The 19,360-nt window shown below is 40.3% G+C and overlaps 1 protein-coding gene across 1 annotated transcript in view; it reads left to right on the forward strand.

Moving 5' to 3' along the window:
- Positions 1-15,811, forward strand: part of LOC125026329 (poly [ADP-ribose] polymerase tankyrase-2-like) — a 17,995-nt gene extending 2,184 nt beyond the window's left edge. The window contains 22 exon segments of the mRNA XM_047614692.1: positions 599-823; positions 1,093-1,188; positions 1,394-1,601; positions 2,389-2,533; positions 2,793-2,901; positions 3,013-3,134; positions 3,494-3,695; positions 3,971-4,111; positions 4,332-4,599; positions 4,782-4,947; positions 6,958-7,146; positions 7,433-7,534; positions 7,933-8,130; positions 8,923-9,087; positions 9,089-9,149; positions 9,512-9,665; positions 9,911-10,071; positions 10,321-10,511; positions 10,815-10,998; positions 11,140-11,248; positions 11,499-11,655; positions 12,151-15,811. Coding sequence (XP_047470648.1) covers positions 599-823; positions 1,093-1,188; positions 1,394-1,601; positions 2,389-2,533; positions 2,793-2,901; positions 3,013-3,134; positions 3,494-3,695; positions 3,971-4,111; positions 4,332-4,599; positions 4,782-4,947; positions 6,958-7,146; positions 7,433-7,534; positions 7,933-8,130; positions 8,923-9,087; positions 9,089-9,149; positions 9,512-9,665; positions 9,911-10,071; positions 10,321-10,511; positions 10,815-10,998; positions 11,140-11,248; positions 11,499-11,655; positions 12,151-12,237 — 3,440 coding nt within the window. The 3' untranslated portion in view covers positions 12,238-15,811.
- Positions 15,812-19,360: the final 3,549 nt, after the last annotated feature.

Genomic DNA, 19,360 nt, shown 5'->3' on the forward strand with positions numbered 1-19,360 from the left:
GCTAGATTATTTAAAGAATAGAAATTTAAAAAAAAAATTCATTTAATGTAATGAAGTAATCTTTAGTGTTTCTGTCACACACGGCCTATTCTTTCCCTATTATAAGGTGGTTATAATCATCAAATTTGGGAACAGGCTCCATATAAAAGGAATAAGAACTGCACTTGTCACAGGGCATGAATGCTGGTTTTTTGCCTCTCTTGACATTTGGGTATGGTATGCACCTCCCTACACACTATTTAGCTAATGTTTGTATCAATAGTTATAAGGCATTTTGGCAAAGGATGGAGTTTCTCTCTATTACCAGCCAGACTGTGAATTACTGAAGCCATGATTTTCTGCCTTGTAAATCACAGGTTTTATTTACATTAAATGTTACTGAAAGGTGAGAAAAGATGATACAAAGATAAGTCTATGGCTTGCAGATGGATTTATGTCTATAAAGGAAAATCATGTCCATATACGTAGACTCTGAATTTGTTTTCAGGCAATCCATTGTGGAAATGATTACATTATTCTTATCTTCAAGTAGCATCAGTTTTAAAAGACCCAGAAGAAGGCAGTAGACTAATCCCCAAGTCTCTGTCTTCTCTCCCAGGTTTTGGTCGGAGAGATGTGGTGGAGCATTTGCTGAATCTTGGAGCGGCCGTCGGAGCGCGTGACGACGGTGGACTAATTCCCCTGCACAACGCTTGTTCCTTCGGTCACGCGGAGGTTGTTTCACTGCTGCTCAAGCACGGGGCTGACCCCAACGCACGGGACAACTGGAACTACACGCCCCTCCACGAAGCTGCTTCCAAGTCCAAGTTTGATGTTTGCATAGGTGGGACATTGGTTGGGCTTTGTTTGGCACAGGGAAACCCTTTTATGACATATTTCTGTAATTTTCATTTACATAAACCATAAAAGTAATTTATTGGTTATTATTGTCTGGAATAAAGATCAGTGTCCAGTTATCTAAGACCTCCACAATAAAGAATGTTTCAGATCTGAAAGTGAAGACATTAATTGTCTAGTAAGTAGTGTTTTTGTTGGCGATGAAGTCAAGTCATGTCTATATAGAATATATGGTATTAAATTTTTGCATTCCAGTTCTTCTTCAAAACGGAGCGGATCCAAGCATCCGCAACACAGACGGCAAGACGGCGCTGGATTTGGCAGATACCTATGCTCGCTCTGTGCTCACAGGTTAGTCAAGATGGTACAAAAAGGTAGTTATTATAGTATATACAACCAATAGAGATGGTCACAGAAGGATATAACTATATATATAATAAGAGAGTGATATTATATGAGTAATTCCCAAACTTGTAAAGCTGCAGTTCATGGGAATAGAAGAAAGAATACTGCTTGTTGATATTTTGATAAAAGCTTACATGTCGTATTCCTCCAGGGGAGTACAAAAAAGAGGAGCTACTTGAGGCTGCCAGAGCAGGCAATGAGGAGCGTCTGCTGGCCCTTCTGACTCCCCTCAATGTCAACTGCCATGCCTCAGATGGCCGTAAGTCCACCCCTTTGCATCTGGCAGCGGGCTACAATCGTACGGAGATTGTAACAATACTGCTTCAGCATGGAGCAGATGTCCACGCAAAGGACAAAGGGTGAGGTTATGTCGGACAGAATAGAGTAAGGAATTTCATCAAAACCTTTTAGCTGTCTCTCTCTCTCTGTTCTGTTTCTTAGTCTTCCTTTCTTGTAGGAGGCCATCAGAATAGTTTTGTTTTTAAGTCAGTTTTCTCTTCTTTTTTTTTTTCTGATGGTTTGAACATAAACCTCAGGAACTACCAACATTTTTGGAAATATCTTTACCTATAGTTTTATATGCCTATACTATATCTTTGACTTTAAAAAAAAAATAAGAAGGTAACATACTTCTGTCCCTTTCATGTCAATACCACATAAGAAGTCAGAGGTATGTTTTCCATCTCAGAAATCTGCTGATATTTGGCTAATTCCAGTCACTGCTAATTTCAGTTATATGCATCATGTTTATCGGTAACTGGACTAGCTCACTTTAAAGTTCTAGGCTAATAAATACAGACTTGTGTTGCCTCAGGGTAGCTGTTCAGAACCAGTACCTATAGCTTGATTACCTCTAAAATATTGCATTCTGGGTAATTACCTTAATGTTGTCTTCAGTGCAAATATTATAGTTTCTTTACCTTTGGAGGAGAGTGCAGATTGTCTTTTTTCTTCACTGGCAGTCAACGGTTAATGCATAGTGCTACATCTTATTTACTTTGTGTATATTTTTTAACATTTTTTTTTTTTTAACTAGGATTTCTGCTTTTGTTACCTTCAGTAACACTCAGTTATCAAAGTTTGAGAAACCTTACTTCATTCTTTACCATGATTAATATGAACATTGTCTCCCACACTCCCAAACAGTGGCCTGGTTCCTCTCCACAATGCCTGTTCCTATGGCCACTTTGAGGTGACGGAACTTCTCATCAAGCATGGGGCCAACGTGAATGCCATGGACCTGTGGCAGTTCACGCCCCTGCACGAAGCTGCCTCAAAGTCACGGGTGGAGGTGAGTCCTTGGTCCTCCTCCTGCCCCCCCCCCCCCCCCCCTTCAAAAAAGAAAAGAAAAAAAAATGAAAATTAAAATAAAAGTTTGGTTGCCCAGAAAGAACTGAGTGTGGTTTGTTGTGTGTTATGCTATGGATTGTACAGATGTTTCTGAAGTTTTGAGAAGAACTGTTGTGTCAAGAGTTGTTCAACTGACAGTTCAGGAAATGAACATAGCTAATTTGACAAGCATCTGTAATTTCTCTTATGTTCTCCTTCAGGTGTGCTCCCTCCTCCTGGCCCATGGTGCTGATCCTACACTGCTCAATTGCCACTCCAAGTCTGCTATTGATGTTGCCCCCACCAGGGAGCTCCAAGAAAGACTCTCCTGTGAGTTCCACTTATATCAAGACAGAATTCCAGTGCCTTATGCTCCAAAGTCTAGATTTGTGCATTAGTTTACTTCTTCTTCTTTTTTACTTCTTGATTTAATTATTTCAGATGAGTATAAGGGCCACAGTCTGTTGGAAGCGTGTCGGCAAGCTGATTCTACAAGGCTAAAAAAGTTACTCTCAGCAGATGTTGTCAACTTTAAGCACCCGTACACAGGAGATACTCCCCTTGTAAGTCTTTGTATGACCCTGTCTATTAGAAGTTTTGTTGATAAAAGTGTTGTCATATTGACTTGTTTTTTGCTGTTAGTACAGTAGGAAGTATTATTGTTTGTATGGATATAGATATGAAATGGATAATTAAATATTGTTAAAACAGCTATTCCTTGCAATAACAACTTGAGTTCTAGCCTAGGATCCAGTCTTATTGCAAACTGAAATGTGCCTCATGCTGGCCAGTGCATATTATAAAACAGAAGTAGAAGGTATACAAGAAATAAATTATTGGAAGAGGGGATATGGGAAAAGTCATATAGATACTTAGTGTAGCCTTCATAGTTGAAACTTAACTGCTGTTGGACATCTTACAGCACTGTGCGGTGAGTTCAAGCAGCGGCAAAAGACGTGGAGTGGTGGAGGCGCTGCTGAGGAAGGGCGCTCCACTTCAGGAGAAGAACAAGGACTTCCTCACCCCACTCCACTTATCTGCCGACAAGGGACATTATGATATAATGGAACTCTTACTCAAACATGGGTCCAAGGTCAACGCGCTCGACAGCTTAGGTCAAACCGGTATGTAGATTTTCTCCTGTCACGTATTTGATGATGAGGAGGTTGGGAGATCATTATCTGTAGAGATAAAATATTGGTTAATGTACTTTTTTATGCTGGGAATATATCAGTTGTAAAAATTGCAAGTTCTGATAATATTGAAGAGAAAATTTACACTTTTAGTGCTATTTGACATTCAGTGATCTCTTTTATTATGTATTAAGGCTTCTTGGTATTTTCATATATCATTAATGTGTATTATGTTGTCTCATGATTTTCTTACTCCTTTTACTCAGCTCTACATCGAGCTGGTAGAGACGGGGATGTTCAGGCATGTCGTGTATTGCTACAATATGGTGTTGACCCCACAATCATCTCACTTCAAGGTTACACTGCCACACAACTTGCAACAGAACCTGTGCAAAGGCTACTCCATGGTAAGGCACTTTTGAGTATGGTTTTTATTTTAGTTGGGGGGGGGGGGGTCATTAATGAAATCAACATTAATGACCAGTTTATTTAACACACCTTGATTTTGAGAATTGATCTGTGATTAGACATTTTGCTTTGCCCATGGTGAAACTGAACTCCAGACACAATGAAAATATGTCTAACTAAACATAGCATCCTCACAAATTAATTCTCCACCTCTAAAAGCACTTCAGCCTCTAAAGAGAGACTCTCGCCCTGCAGAAGACCCACCTGGGCCAGGTGTGGACAGTGAGCAGCAGCTTCTTGAGGCCTCAAAGTCCGGCGACATTGAGTGTGTCCGGCGCATCCTCACTGCTCAGCCTTACCTGGTCAATGTGAGAGACCTAGATGGAAGACATTCCACGCCCCTCCACTTCGCTGCAGGCTATAACCGCGTCCCAATTGTGGAGTACTTGTTGCAACATGGAGCGGATGTTCATGCTAAAGATAAAGGGTGAGTGGAGCATTTATATGTTGGGGGGGGTGGGTGTACATGCTCATGGGAATGTGCATGTTTATTTGTTTGATTGAAAGGAAGATATGTATGTAATATACTTCTTTGCTCAGGCTAGATACTTGGATAAGAACAATTTACAAGTGTTTTAAGCACTAACAGAACTTTGGTTCTCTCGATAGTGGCTTGGTTCCCCTCCACAACGCTTGTTCATATGGTCACTATGAGGTTACGGAATTGCTGGTGAGGCATGGAGCCTGTGTCAATGTGGCAGATCTCTGGAAATTTACGCCATTGCACGAAGCTGCTGCCAAGGGAAAATATGACATTGTAAAGCTGTTGTTAAAGGTAAGGAAGTTCTTATGTAAGTTTTAAAAAATTATGTGTATACAGGGAATCCCATTATTTGTTGTTGAAATGGACCCAGAAAATATGACATGAGGATTAGATGTGAATAGCATTACACACTGTTCAGTATGAATACATTATAAAAGGGTGTAATATGGATTGGGACTGTGATATCCTGTGATTTATTTTAAGCTTGTAATCTACATGTATGTCCCTGAAATAATACTAAGAATTAATAATGCATATAGTTTTATTAAAGAAAAGTTTATACAGAGGAGGAATACAAATATTTGATGTTATGAAATGCGATGTAATTATTGTGCCCAACACGAGTTCGAGGGGTGGCTTATGGTGAGTGGCAGAGGCAGTGGCAAAGAGTGTCAGGCTTTGCCATCTCATCTTCCTTTTCAAGCAGGTTTCTAGTGAAGGAATCAGGATAGGTTAATGTGGATGGACAAGCATTCATGCATTCCATATTCGATATTAGGGTAGTCTGGTTCTCTCTGGCTGCTTTTATTTTGTTTTTTCAAAAATACAGAAAAACATCAAGCCTGGTGGTTGCCCTAAGCACCCAATATTAGCTGTGCATTCAGTGCTTATCAAGATTCAACACAATATGTCGACACTTAGCTTGGGACGAATATACATCAGCCATTATCTATTTCAGTCTTGAAGGTGAATCATCATTAACCCAAATATTCTGGGTGGCATGAAGAGTTACTGGCCAATGTTCTGGCCGTCATGATAGATGACGGCACCCTTCCGGCCATCATCAGTGATGACGGCCGGAAGTAAGGGTGCCGTCATCTATCATGATGGCCGGAACATTGGCCAGTAAGGTGCCGTCATCTCTTCATGCCACCCGGAAGATTTGGGTTAACATTTAACACCGCCTGAGACAGCACTGGTGTGGTGACAAAAGCCTGTTTCGATGGCTGGAAAGCAGACATGTTTTGTTCACATATACTATAGTTCTCATTAGCAGTGTGCCTTTAGATTTTAATATATTTATATGTATCCTGAAATTCATGTTTTTTATTAATTTTTACTTTGATTTCACCTGATAGCTCCTATTTTTTTTTCTTTCTTCTTTTTATAGATGTGTATGTAAACAACAATGTATACAGAAAATTGTATAAAAGATTACCGTTATGATACGGCTCATGAAAAAGAGGAATTCTGTAACTTTGAGTAGCTACACTGACTTGAGCAGTTAGTGCGTGTTGAAAATATATTAAAGAATGGAATTAGTAGTATCAAATTGATTTGTAAAAAATCTACAAGAGGTTTAGCATATGTATATGAATCTTACAAGGTATTATCTGTAAGATAATACAAACACATACATGTTCACATACATTCACATTGACACATATACATCCACATATACATATACACATTCAAACACACACATTCACACTGTCACACATGCACATACACATGCATATATACACATACACAAATATACTCATACACATACACATACACATAACCATTTACACACACACACGTATGCATGCATGCATAAATGCATACACATACACGTGTGTGTGTGTGTGTGTGTGTGTGTGTGTGTGTGTATGTGTATGTGTATGTGTATATGTATATTGTGTATTCATATATGTGTGTATATATATGTATATGCATATGTAATGTGTGTGTGTGAGTGTGTGTGTGTGTGTGTGTGTGTGTGTGTGTGTGTGTGTGTGTGTGTGTGTGTGTGTGTGTGTGTGTGTGTGTGTGTGTGTGTATGTGTGTGTGTGTGTATTTGTTTGTATATGTATAGTGTGTATTCATATATGTGTATGTATATGTAATGTGTGTGTGTGTGTGTGTGTGTGTGTGTGTGTAATATATATGATATATATAATATATATATATATATATATTTATATATATATATATATATATATATATATATATATATATATATGAGGAAAAAGTCAGGTCTGCATTTGATAACGAATTATCTCATGGAAAATATATATATCCTTTCTGCCTACCAAGCAGCATGGGGCCGATGTCAACAGGAAGAACCGTGACGGCCACACAGCCCTAGATCTGGTGAAGGAGAGCGATCAGGATGTAGCTGACCTCCTGCGGGGTGATGCAGCGCTCCTTGATGCAGCCAAGAAGGGCAACCTTGCCAGGGTACAGAAGCTGCTCAACCCAGAGAACATCAACTGCAGAGATTCGCAGGTGAGAATACAAGGGGCATTGGGAGAGGCTTTGTAGTAAGGGTGGAATAGATGTGAAAAAAGGTCTGAAAAAAAAAAACCTTTTTTTTTTTTTTCTTTTTTTCTTTTTTCTTTTTTTTCGTTGCCTTTCTTTTTTATGGATGATGAAATTTCTTCATCACTTCAGTAATCATGTTTCATATTTCACTTTAATTCATTCAGAGTAAATATAATTAGTGTCAGTCAAGAAATTATCAAATTCACCTGTGTCTAAGCCAGTTTTTTCTCCCCCCACACACAACCCACAGGGACGTAACTCCACACCCCTACACCTAGCTGCAGGTTACAACAATCTTGAAGTTGCGGAGTATCTCCTAGAGAACGGGGCAGACGTCAATGCTCAGGATAAGGTGAGTACATTTAACCCCTTCCCGACGAGTCAAGTCTATAGACGTGAAAACAAACCGCTCGAAATATGGCGTGCGGCTGTACGTGGCGGCAGCGCGCCAAAGCACTCCGAGGCGGTGATTCGGCTTGATGTACCGAACTCCCGCGCTCAAAGTCGTTTTCTACACCCATCACCAAGGTGTTAATAGTATATGCTTGTTGTCCATACTGAAATGTAATGATGCAATGATAGATGTTCGGTGAGTCTGAGTTCTAGAGTGGAATTTCAAATATGGGTAAGCAGTTGTATCTCTTGTATAATAAAAGGCAAATGTTTCTCTCTTTGCCGTTTATTTCATCCTTACTTGCTGGCTGATTTGATTGAGATTTTCCTTGCTCTTAAACTCCTCTCTTTCCTCAGGGTGGTCTGATTCCCCTCCACAATGCCTCTTCCTATGGCCACTTGGACATAGCAGCGCTACTCATCCGGTTCCAGACGGCAGTTAATGCCACTGACCGGTGGGGCTTCACTCCCCTGCATGAAGCGGCACAGAAGGGGAGAACACAGCTGTGTGCCCTCCTGCTGGCTCATGGTGCTGATCCCTATCTCAAGAACCAGGTTAGTCCCTCATTCTGTTATGGACATCCTTCTTTGCCTTTTCCAGCATATCCTCCTCTCCTCTCCTTAGCTCTACCAGTTGGATTCTTCACTTGTGACATACTTGTTTCTTAAGCACTTCTTTCTATGCTTTTGTTACTTATCCCTTCATATCCTTTCTTGTCTGTACTGTTTTTCAACCCTGTATTAGCTCACTGGCAATGTGTACTTAGATATCACAGTGTGGCAAATATTCACAAACAATAGTAGTTGACATCCTATATTGTCTTGAGTCTGTCCTAATCACCTAAGCATGGAACTGTGTGCACTTAGGAATGTCCATTCTCATTTGATATTACTAAATGAAATCCTCATTATTATTAGACCAGTTATTTTCCTCAGTTTATCCCTCATATTCAGTCTTTTTCTTCTTCCATTTTGTGTCACTGCCTTCTCATTTTTTTATACTTGTTCACCTTCTTATTTATGCTTCTGATTTTACATTTAATTAACTTCAGAAATAAAAGATGACATAACTGTAACAGATACAACAAAGTTATCTCAGAGCTCTTATAGCTCTAACCCAATATATTGACATTTTTCCTTATCTATGAGTAAGTATAGTCCATCCTAGGGACTTTATGTTCCTCTATCTAATGGTAGATATAATCCCTCTAAGGGCAAATGTAAGCCTAAGCTAGTGATTTGCCTTAAGTTTAGGCATCGGCTTAACCATATAATTTTTCACCTTACTTTATGAAATAGCTACCTTAGACCAAATCCCATTTTACTACGATTTTCTTCTTCCTACAGGAGGGCCAAACTCCACTGCACTTAGCCACTGCAGATGACGTACGAAGCTTACTGCAAGATGCCATGATGAGTCAGCCACCCTTGGCGCCAGCTGCAGGTGGGGCTGCTCCTCCCCCTGTGTCCCCTGCCTCCCCGAAGCCCCCTGGCACACCCTCCAAGAGTGCCTCGCAATCTACAGGTGTCCCCTGCACCTTCACTCATATCCATCAATAACATTGGAGCTGAGGGTGAGTTGAGTTGCTTAACCCTTTAATAAGGGTATCAGAAATCTCTGTCACTGACACTAGCAACTGTTCTGCCGTTTGGCCTGGGAGTCTACTACATGTAATGGAACTCTGTGCTCAGCGTGCTCTAGTGCCTATAGCTGTACCTGGCATATTGAGTCAGTTTGTTGTGCGGTATATAGGCGTGGCCTAGCAGATACGGATTAAATGATGTCCTTTTCCTCTTCATCTTCCTCTCTTTATTTCCATTAATCAGGCCTTGAGCGTTTTCCTTTCAATCAGAATTAGTTTGTCTGCACATTTAAAGTTGATTTTAAAAAATCATTGATGACCATGAGATGTCTAAAATGCTTCTTTCATTTCAGTGGAGACAGTCATGATGCCTTCAGGAGCAAGCTTGACTTTTACCCCAGTCATGTGTTCCTCGCCGGGCATTGGAGATGGTTGCTGTGACCACTCCCGATGTGAGACCACACCAGACACTACAGTCAACATGAGCATTGCTTCATTTCTTAACAGGTATACTAGTTGTTTGTGCCATTGTTGCAGATACTGTATTGGATTTATTCATTAGAAAATTAGAATTATTGATGATTGATTGTGAGGACTACAAACTCTGGATATGGACATTGGGTACAAAGCCTCTAAATATGGGAATACCAGTTGCATATAGCATGGCCTGTCCTTCAGTAAGGAAGAGGAAATTTCTACCAATATCTATTGCTCATCTTTGATACATACATCGGATTTCTCCTTCCAAACAGTCTGGGTCTGGAGCACCTGAGAGATATCTTTGAGAGGGAAGACATCACACTTGATATCCTAGCAGAGATGGGACATGAGGAGCTGAAGACCATTGGCATCAATGCATATGGCCACCGTCACAAGCTACTCAAGGGCATCGAGAAACTTCTTAGTCAACACAGTAAGGAATCTTTTATGTTAGAGGAAAGAAGGATGTTTGTTTTTATTATTATTATTATTATTAATGTTCATTAGGTGGTATTTGGTGTTATTGCCTTCTGTTTTGTGAGTGATATTCCTAACATACTTTTCTTTTACAGTATCCTAGATTTGTCTGTCCATTATTAGATATCTGAGATACCATACCATATCTGAGATAATTTTCAAGTTAAGTAAAAACACTGAGCATGAGACCCAAATTGCCTTCCAGATGGATTACTAGGCAGCGCTTGCAGTAGCAGTGGTGGTGCAAATGGTTCATCGCAGGGCACACTGCTGGTCGATCTTTGCCGGGAGGATCGTGAGTTCATAGCAGTGGATGAGGAGATGCAGGCGACTATCCGAGAGCACCGGGACAATGGCCACGCAGGAGGGGTCTTTTCCAAGTACAATGTTGTCAAGGTTGGTGGAAGGAGAGTTGATGTTTTCTGGCCATTGGTGTCTAAGGTTTCATAGGCTGTTTCGTATGAAATGTTAAATGGTCAGTTACAGAAGTATGAGGAACAGTAGAAAATTACTATGTATGTTCACATTTTCAGGATTACATATACTGTATATATAGAGTGCCCAAATGTTTGTTGCCTGTCATCTATAGAAAACTTTTGAAATATAACCTTTGTTTAGTAGTGTGATGTTCAATGTTTGAAACAATATTTACATTTACAAGATAATGCTAGACACATATTATATTTGTTTCTCTTTCAGATCCAGAAAATAAGGAATAAACGCTTATGGGAGCGTTATGCACATAGGCGTAGAGAAGTTGCTGAAGACAACAGTGGTCAATCCAATGAGAGAATGCTTTTCCATGGATCTCCGTTTATCTCTGCCATTGTGCAGAAAGGCTTTGATGAAAGACATGCATATATTGGTGGCATGTTTGGAGCAGGTATTACTTTGCTTTTGCTGTGTGTATGACATTTGATACTGTCTGCCAAAGAGATCGACAACAAGAAACTGTTTTGTGTTTTACATGAATACATTTTGTTGCAACCAGAAATTAATGATATCTATTTCTAATTATTTCTAGGTATTTACTTTGCTGAGCATTCCTCTAAGAGCAATCAGTATGTATATGGCATTGGTGGTGGCACTGGCTGCCCAGTACACAAGGATCGTTCCTGTTATTCCTGTTATAGGTGAGCATAATCATTCCCACAATTATTATTTTTATTGGTAATAATGATAGTCATATCAAGTAAATGTGTATTGATTTGTAGATTACTTTTGTAAAGGAAAAACAATGGCATTAAAATATCTTGTCCAAATCCACCTAACCTCCTCACACTGAGAATCATTTTGACTCTCAAGCAGCAGTGATCAGTGAGAAATTAATTGCTCCAGCACCAGTTAATTACAGTGACGCTCACTCTCCCCACTCTCCATCAGACAATTACTGCTGTGTCGAGTTACGCTTGGTAAGTCATTCCTGCAGTTCTCAGCAATGAAGATGGCCCATGCTCCTCCAGGACACCACTCTGTTGTTGGAAGGCCCAGTGCTGGTGGGCTCTGCTACCCTGAATATGTGGTGTACAGAGGGGAACAGGTAGGTGCATTTTAAGAACACTATATTGCTACATAAAAGGATCCCTTTTTCTGTCTTTAGAGTTGGTTAGTGTGCAATGCAAAAATTTTAGAACAAGCAATTGTGAGAGAATATAATTAGGATTTTGCATATATCTGATGCTGTTTTTTATTAATATAAATTTTACACATAGTATTGTATTGGATGTTACTCTTGATTGCGTTACAATATCCTTTTTTTGTTTTTAAGCATTGCTGAAAAGCAAATCTAGCTGGGTTTTTTCTTTAGAATAAAGTGAAAAAAGAAAAATTACAAATAAAAAATGTTGTAATTTATGGTTTTATATTATTGACATCAATATCCAGACTTAGAATTTCCTTGCTTGCCTATTTGCAGTGGAATGATATGTGCAAATGCATAGACTTGTTTTCAGGGTGAAATAACATTGGTAACAGCTTCAGTTCTGCCACTCATCACCCTCCTCATTTTCCTTTATTCTCTCTCTCTCTCCTGCAGGCATACCCCGAGTACCTCATCACATACCAGATTGTCAAGCCAGAGGAGGCCGGACCGAAAGAGGACGGTGCCCGGGACAATGACTGACCAGACTCTCCCAGTTCTAACGTGTCGGGGATTCATCAGCATCCTCCTCGTCTTCCTCCTGCCTCTCCGGTATAGGGAGGACATCATTGGTCTCTTAGGAGTGTGTGGGTTGGGTGAGAGGAAGTGAGGGGGGAGGAAGGGAGGGGGAAGCTGAGAAAGAACTTGGAATATTGTCTGTTGTGTTGATTGTCAGAGGGAGAGAGAAACAGACGGTTTGTAAGAGAGAGGGACTTGGGTTGTCTTTTTCTGTTTTCTTTTTTCGGCATCTTCTACTTCTGTTTATTTTTCCTCTTTTTACGCATATTTGTATTATCTCGTATTTGCTTCCCCCTCCGTCTGCTTTCGAAACTGGTTGTGAAGAGAATTTGTTTTCATTTTAATCTGCAGCAAAGAAGGGAGGAGCTCCAAATAAGTACCTCGCATGTGGCTGCACTATTGGTAGTGAAAAAAAAGGGGAATCAAGAAATTACAAAGAAATTTTAATGAAAGGGGAAAACAAAGGTTAAAGAAATTTATGTATGTATCTAATGTAATGTGCCTCTGGCTGCTTTAAGATGGATTTATCAAGAAAGGTGAAGATTTGAAAGTGGGATGGGGGAACACTCTAAAATGACCCCCCCCCCCCCCCTCCCCTCCCACGTTTCTTAAAGTGGGAGCACAATCACATGTTCTTTAGTCATTCCAAGCAGGAAAAAATACAAAGTCAAATACTAAATTAAAAAAAAGAAAATTAAAAAAATGCATGTGTGGGAGATGCAGAGTGAGTGAAAGTGATATTTAAAGACTTGTGTTTGTGAGTTGTATTACTGATTTGATATTGATATCGGTGGACAATGAGAAAAGTTCACATGATTTATCAACATGCCAGGGAGGATTTTACTAAATCATCAGCTGTTCATTGTTATTATAATCATGATTGTTTATTTATATATATTTTATTTAGCTATTTATGGTGTCCATTTAATTTTTATTATAGAAAGTGTGTAAAGTCTTTTCTCTTGGTTCTGATCAAGTGAAAGCTGTCTCCATCATTTGATGAAGAAAAATTGTGTTCATGACCCTACATGGGAAAATTTGATTCCACTGAGGCTGGTCGTGTTCTTAGGGGAATCATCGTAGAGGGGCCCAAAGCTGGTAACTTTGGGCAACACAATTCAGGAGTTGATACGCATATTTTTATACTCCCATTTCGATTTTTATAGAAATGTGAACTGTAGGATTTGCATATTACTTTCTAACGTGTACTCACAAGGCGATATTTGAGGTGTGATGTTCAGGTAGAATTTTTTTTTTTTTTTTTTTTTTTTTTTCGTTGTTTTTTTTTTTTCATTTTTATCAAAGAATAGTCTTTCATTTGTCTTGACTTGAAAATTACATAGTAGAAAATGATGTAAACATTTCAAGGGAGATATTACAGAGGCAGTTATGTTTATATTAAGTGTGTTTGTGTGCGTGTGTGCATAGAAAGTGACTTACTTTGCATGTGTGTATCCAGTTTGACGTACACACATAAAGCATTCGCACATCTTGCGAGGCTGCTTCGGAACAGGGGAATGGGACTATACTCTCGGTCCTTTCAAGAGATGGCTTTAAGATGATATCCTTGTGTCTGTATGTTTTTCCTTCACCATTTGGTTTGTGTCTTGATGCGAAAGTAGCATTTAGTGTGTGTGTATATATTGGAGGGAGAGATGTAATATTTCTTATATAAAGTTGCCAGAAACAGATAGTATTGGGCATTGTTTTTTTTTTGTTTTTGTTTTTCTTTTCTTTTCTTTTCTTTAATGATTTATTATTGTGTTAATTTAAGAGGGAATTATATATTTACATAAATATATATATATATATATATATATATATATATATATATATATATATATATATATATATATGTATTAGACAGTTGCCAGAAAATCTTGTGGGTGCTCCTGTTTTTAATTTTTTAACACCTCACACAGAATAGATGTTCATTATCATTTTCATCGCATCACATTATCATCAACACTGTGATCTTGGCCAAGTTGTTCGGTAGTAGGTTAATAACCATTGTTATTACCATAATTATCTTTTGATTTCCTTTTCTGATATGGCATTGCTGATACATATTCCATTAGCTGTGTTTAGTTTGCAGCAAATCTGTTTGAAGAGGACGGATTCTGAGAGAATTATGCAGCAGCTCAAAGTCAACATTGTGAATTAATTGTCAATGAAATGAAAATAATAATTAAGTTTAAACACTTACTATTAGCTCTCACAGCTTGGAAGTTGCTTCATATTTTAAAAATTTCTCTTGGTCTAGATTTGCAGTCTTTCAAAACAGGAATATGTGGGTGTGATAACTGACCCAGTCCAATCTTGTCTTTCATTGTGATTAATGATATTTATATAAATAAAAAGTTTTTTTTTTAAAGCTAGGGGAACAGTAGGAAGTCTGGATGGTTCAAAGGCTCCCTTATTATTGTTTATATGATATGTGAATGCCAACTATATGGATTATAAATGATTCCTGTAGATTTCTTTCCCTCTTCAGTCTCCCTTCCTCGCCACTTTGTCCTACTCCCTTGCCACTCCACTTTTTATGTTTTCTATGTCTTGCCCATCTATTTTCTATTACCACATATATGAATAAATTATGAGTGTACAGGCATAAATGCAAACAGACACACTGATGCAAAAACACACATTTGAACGTTAGAGGATGTAAGATGTAGTTCATAAACAGGAGATTCACGCTCCTTTCATGTATGAAATGGTTAACCGGAAGGTATAGATCTTTTGATATCTTAGTCGCGTGGAGGTACTGTGTAACTGCATTTGTATGGCATCGTCTTCCAAGTAATGGTAAAGAAGCTTGGAAAGATGAAGTGAAATTCCTTTTTTTTTGTTTTGTGTTTTGTTTTTTGTTTGTAGCGAACGGAAACCCGTCATCTTGAGGGAGAATGAATCTCAGTCCTATTAGTTGTGTTCAGTAGACTGTGTTGGAAAGTTGGTGTGAGTTGAGGGTGTGAAATAGTGCCAGTGTTGTGCGAGTCCTCTGCCAACCCTGCTGAAGCATTGGCACGAGGAGGGAGGAGATGAACTTGAGAAGGTGGCACAAGGTGGACAAGAATTCTCCTGCATTAGAAGGAAATGGCATGTGTTGCACTTGGAAAATGAAGCTGAATGATATGTATGGTGTTTTGGAAGTTTGAGCAAAAAAAAAAAAAAAAAATGTGAATAGGCTGAAAATAGGCTGGAAAATATATAATATGAACACGCTTGCTCCACGTGTACATACGAAGCTGAAACTAAGTGGCCATCGTTACTCATGGGAGAAAGATGTCAAGAGCCAAGTTCTGGACTGCGGGCGAGTGGGCAGGCAGCTCCCGTGCGCATGACAGCTCATTACAAAGCTCTTGTGCCACCCCAGACCTTGTTATTTTGTATCTCTTGGGTTTTATCTTTCGTTTTTTTTATTTCCATATTCTTGGTGAGCTTGAATTCTGTTGAATTTGTACAAATCCATGTAAATAAATATGACATGCTTTTTACATTATGGTGTAAATATTATCTGAAAATAAATTTGTGAAATATTTGTAGTTGTTTTAAGACATCCCTTACCCCCCCAATCCCTTACCCGTTGTTGTCGTGGGGGAACTTAGGAGGCGGAGACTGGGACCCAATGCTGGGGAACTCCCCAACCTTGGGACTCAGCCCTCGACTCAACTAATTTTGCATGTTTTTTTTCCCCTCCTACTTTTTCGTTTCTATCCCTTCTCCAACTCGTACTATCCACTGTCCTAAGGTGTGAGAGCCGTCCTGAAAGGATGAAAGGCTGACTTTGTGCCAGTCTTGAACGGCCTGAGGGAGCCATGAGCACAGTATTCCCCTGCTTTAGTTGCCTAGTCCTTATCCCTCAAGGGAACCCTGAGGGGTGGACTGTTTCTCTCCCCAACATACTCCAGGCTTACCATGGCCAACAAGGAAGATGTTCTACCATTATTAGGGGCAATGAGGCTTGCCCCTTCATCAATTAGCCCCACCAATTCCCTGACCCCAGGCTCTCCTTTGACCACGGCTCCGAACACTACAACTACTACCCCCTCCTCAATGCCTACTAGTACATTATCCACCCTAGTCAACACTCAACCCCCAGGAGACATTTCTACTCTCCCAACATGCTCAACTTCATCACCTCTACTCCCACAACCTTCTTCTTTAACTACCCCATCCTCCCTTATTACTACTTTACAGCCTTATTGTCCACCTCTCCATGATACTACCTCCTCAACACTACTTCCTCTTTCATACACCCCGTGCTTCTACGACCCCCATCTCTACAAAAATCTTAAATACTCTATTTAGCCCAGCCAAATGGAACCGATTTTTCGTGATCCCTCCCACAGCTCCCTACTCTGACAACACCCTTCTCTTCCAGCAATGTCTCCAAAAACAAGTAGCTAAAGTCTTTTTCCGTAGCCGACCCGACCGTTCCCGTCTCGTCCCAGGAACATCTGAAAACCAAGCTATAGCATCATCAAATCTAACTGATCTATATGGTAACCCCATCCAACCCTCAATACTTGCACCGGAACTGTTTCTATCTCCCCAGCAAATTGCCCTATCTATAACAAAAATTGGTCAGATTGTGGAGAAGACTTACTCGCCTGTCTCACCGACTATGATGCGATATCAGTATAGTGCTACTCCATTCATCCTAGAGGTCATCGTAAAAAAACCCACTAACATTGCCTAAATTACTTTCCGTAGACATGAACTTCCTTTAATGTTTACATCGGTGGCGAATTCCTCCCTCTCCGACCACATCAACCTCCTCCCCATCAGTAGCAGAATTGTTGGCGTTTAGGACATCCTGCCAAACATTGCCGTTCCACAGCCAGATACCCTCTATGTGCCCAACCTGGCCATACTCGATCAAACTGCTCTGCACAATCACGTACATGTGCGAACTGTGGCGGCCCCCATAATGTATCTTATAGGGACTGCCCCACCAACAAATTTGAGTCTGAGGTAGCAACTAAGATTCAGACTTGGACTCACTCTAAGTGAAGCCAGACAGGAAGCACGTCGACGAGGTTTTTCTCTTACTCCCTACTCCAGTAATGGCGCTCACTCTGCCACTCCCCCTACCTCCCAAGCTCCTGGACCCTCCCCTAAATCTATCCCTCCTCCATCTAACTTCTCTTTTACCCCAACACCTCTCCCTCCCCGCACTACCCGCAGGAGACAGACTAAACATTCCACTTCCCCTACCACACAATCACCACCTTCCTTTGTCCCTACTCTTCAGACACATGTTATTACTCATAAATCAACGAAAGTATAACTATCCTTCATCGGAATAATCGTTTTTTTTTCCGTTCTCACAGACCCGAGCTACGTCATATCCTTTCCTCTTATAACCCATCCATTATACGCCTTTAAGAGACTTTTCTTACACATCCTCCTATACCAATTCCCAATTACCATTTTGTCTTCCCCACACTCCCTTTATGTCTCGTCTATACTTATCAATCAGAAAACACCTTATGTCATACCTCCCTTTCAAACCACTGTCCCTTGCACAGTTATTCGCATCATCGCCGCTGGATCACCGTGATTTCAGTCTACTTCTCCCCTTCCCATCCCAATGACTTTGTTGCTTTTGAAAATCAAATTTCCCAACTCCAACCACCTTTCCTCATAGTTGGTGATTTTAACTGCCGCTACACTCTTTGGGGGTGATTCTATCAACAACTCCGTGGCTGATCCCTAGAGCGCTTCCTCTCCACAGCTGACCTTATTATTCTCAATTCAGATCGCTCCACACACTTTGATACACGCACGCAATCTTTTCCATGCATTGACCTCTCTCTATGCTCCCCTTCTCTTCATTTAGATTTCCATTGGTCAGTTCTAGACCACTTTCCAGTTCTCCTTTCTCCTACTTCATATGTACCACTTCCTAACTCCCCACGCTGGTGCTTTCATAGAGCCGACTGGCGTACTTTCACTTCACTCTCTGCTATTCATATCCCTCTATCCTCCCTCTCATCCATTTCAGATATGATACAATGTTTCACAACTACAGGTCCAAGAGCTGCCCATACAGCTATTCCTCGAATCTCAAGGCCCTATGCCTCCAAATGTGTTCCATGGTGGAATTCTGATTGCACTAAAGCGCTTCGCTTAAAACGTGCAGCCTGGAACAGTTACCGCTACAAACGAGGGACCCCTAATCAGCTATCAGCCCTTATCTCCTTTAAAAGAGTATCCGCCTCTATTCGTCGTACAATCCGAAATAGTAAAACAAATTGCTGGCGAAATTATGTTTCCTCAATTACATCCTCAATTTACAACCACATATGGACACCAGGAAATTTCCTTCTCATTGGCGAGAAGCTCTTATCCTCCCCTTCCTGAAACCCAATAAATCGGGTACCCTCCCTTAAGACTATCGCCCCACCGCACTAACTAGCTGCTCGTGCAAACTACTAGAGCGAATGGTTAACTTCCTCTTAATGTGGTATCTTGAATCTCACAATCTTCTCTCTCTTTCCCAGTTTGGTTTCCGCCGTGCCCGAAGCACAGCTGACCACCTTGCTCATTTTGAGACATATATTACATCTGCATTGGCACGCCATGAATCCGTACTAGCTACATTCTTTAACCTAGAAAAAGCATATGATACTACATGGCGGTACCATATTCTCCAACAATTGTCCTCTCTAGGCATACGCGGAAACATGGGTGTCTTTATAAAGTCTTTCCTCTCCTAACGCACTTTCCAGGTCAAAATTGCATCTGCACACATCATCCTTCTTTCCTCAATTCGAAGGCGTCCCACAAGGCAGTGTGCTCAGTACCACTTTATTCCTTCTTGCTGTTAATGACATTGTCTCAGTTCTGCCACCAGGAGCCCGGTCATCACTATATGTTGATGATTTAATCATCTATGCCTCTGGCACATCCATGCCAAATCTCTGCCAATTTCTTCAGTCTGCAATATCATCAGCATCCGCTTTTCTACCTCCAAATCTTTCTCCATCCTCTTCTCTCGCACACGTGTAGGTCCCCAACCTCCACTCTTCTTACACTTCAATACCATTCCTCTGGCAAATTCCTAGGCGTTATTTTTTACTCC

This window comes from Penaeus chinensis, chromosome 6, assembly GCF_019202785.1.
Source record: "Penaeus chinensis breed Huanghai No. 1 chromosome 6, ASM1920278v2, whole genome shotgun sequence".
Lineage (NCBI taxonomy): Eukaryota > Metazoa > Arthropoda > Malacostraca > Decapoda > Penaeidae > Penaeus > Penaeus chinensis.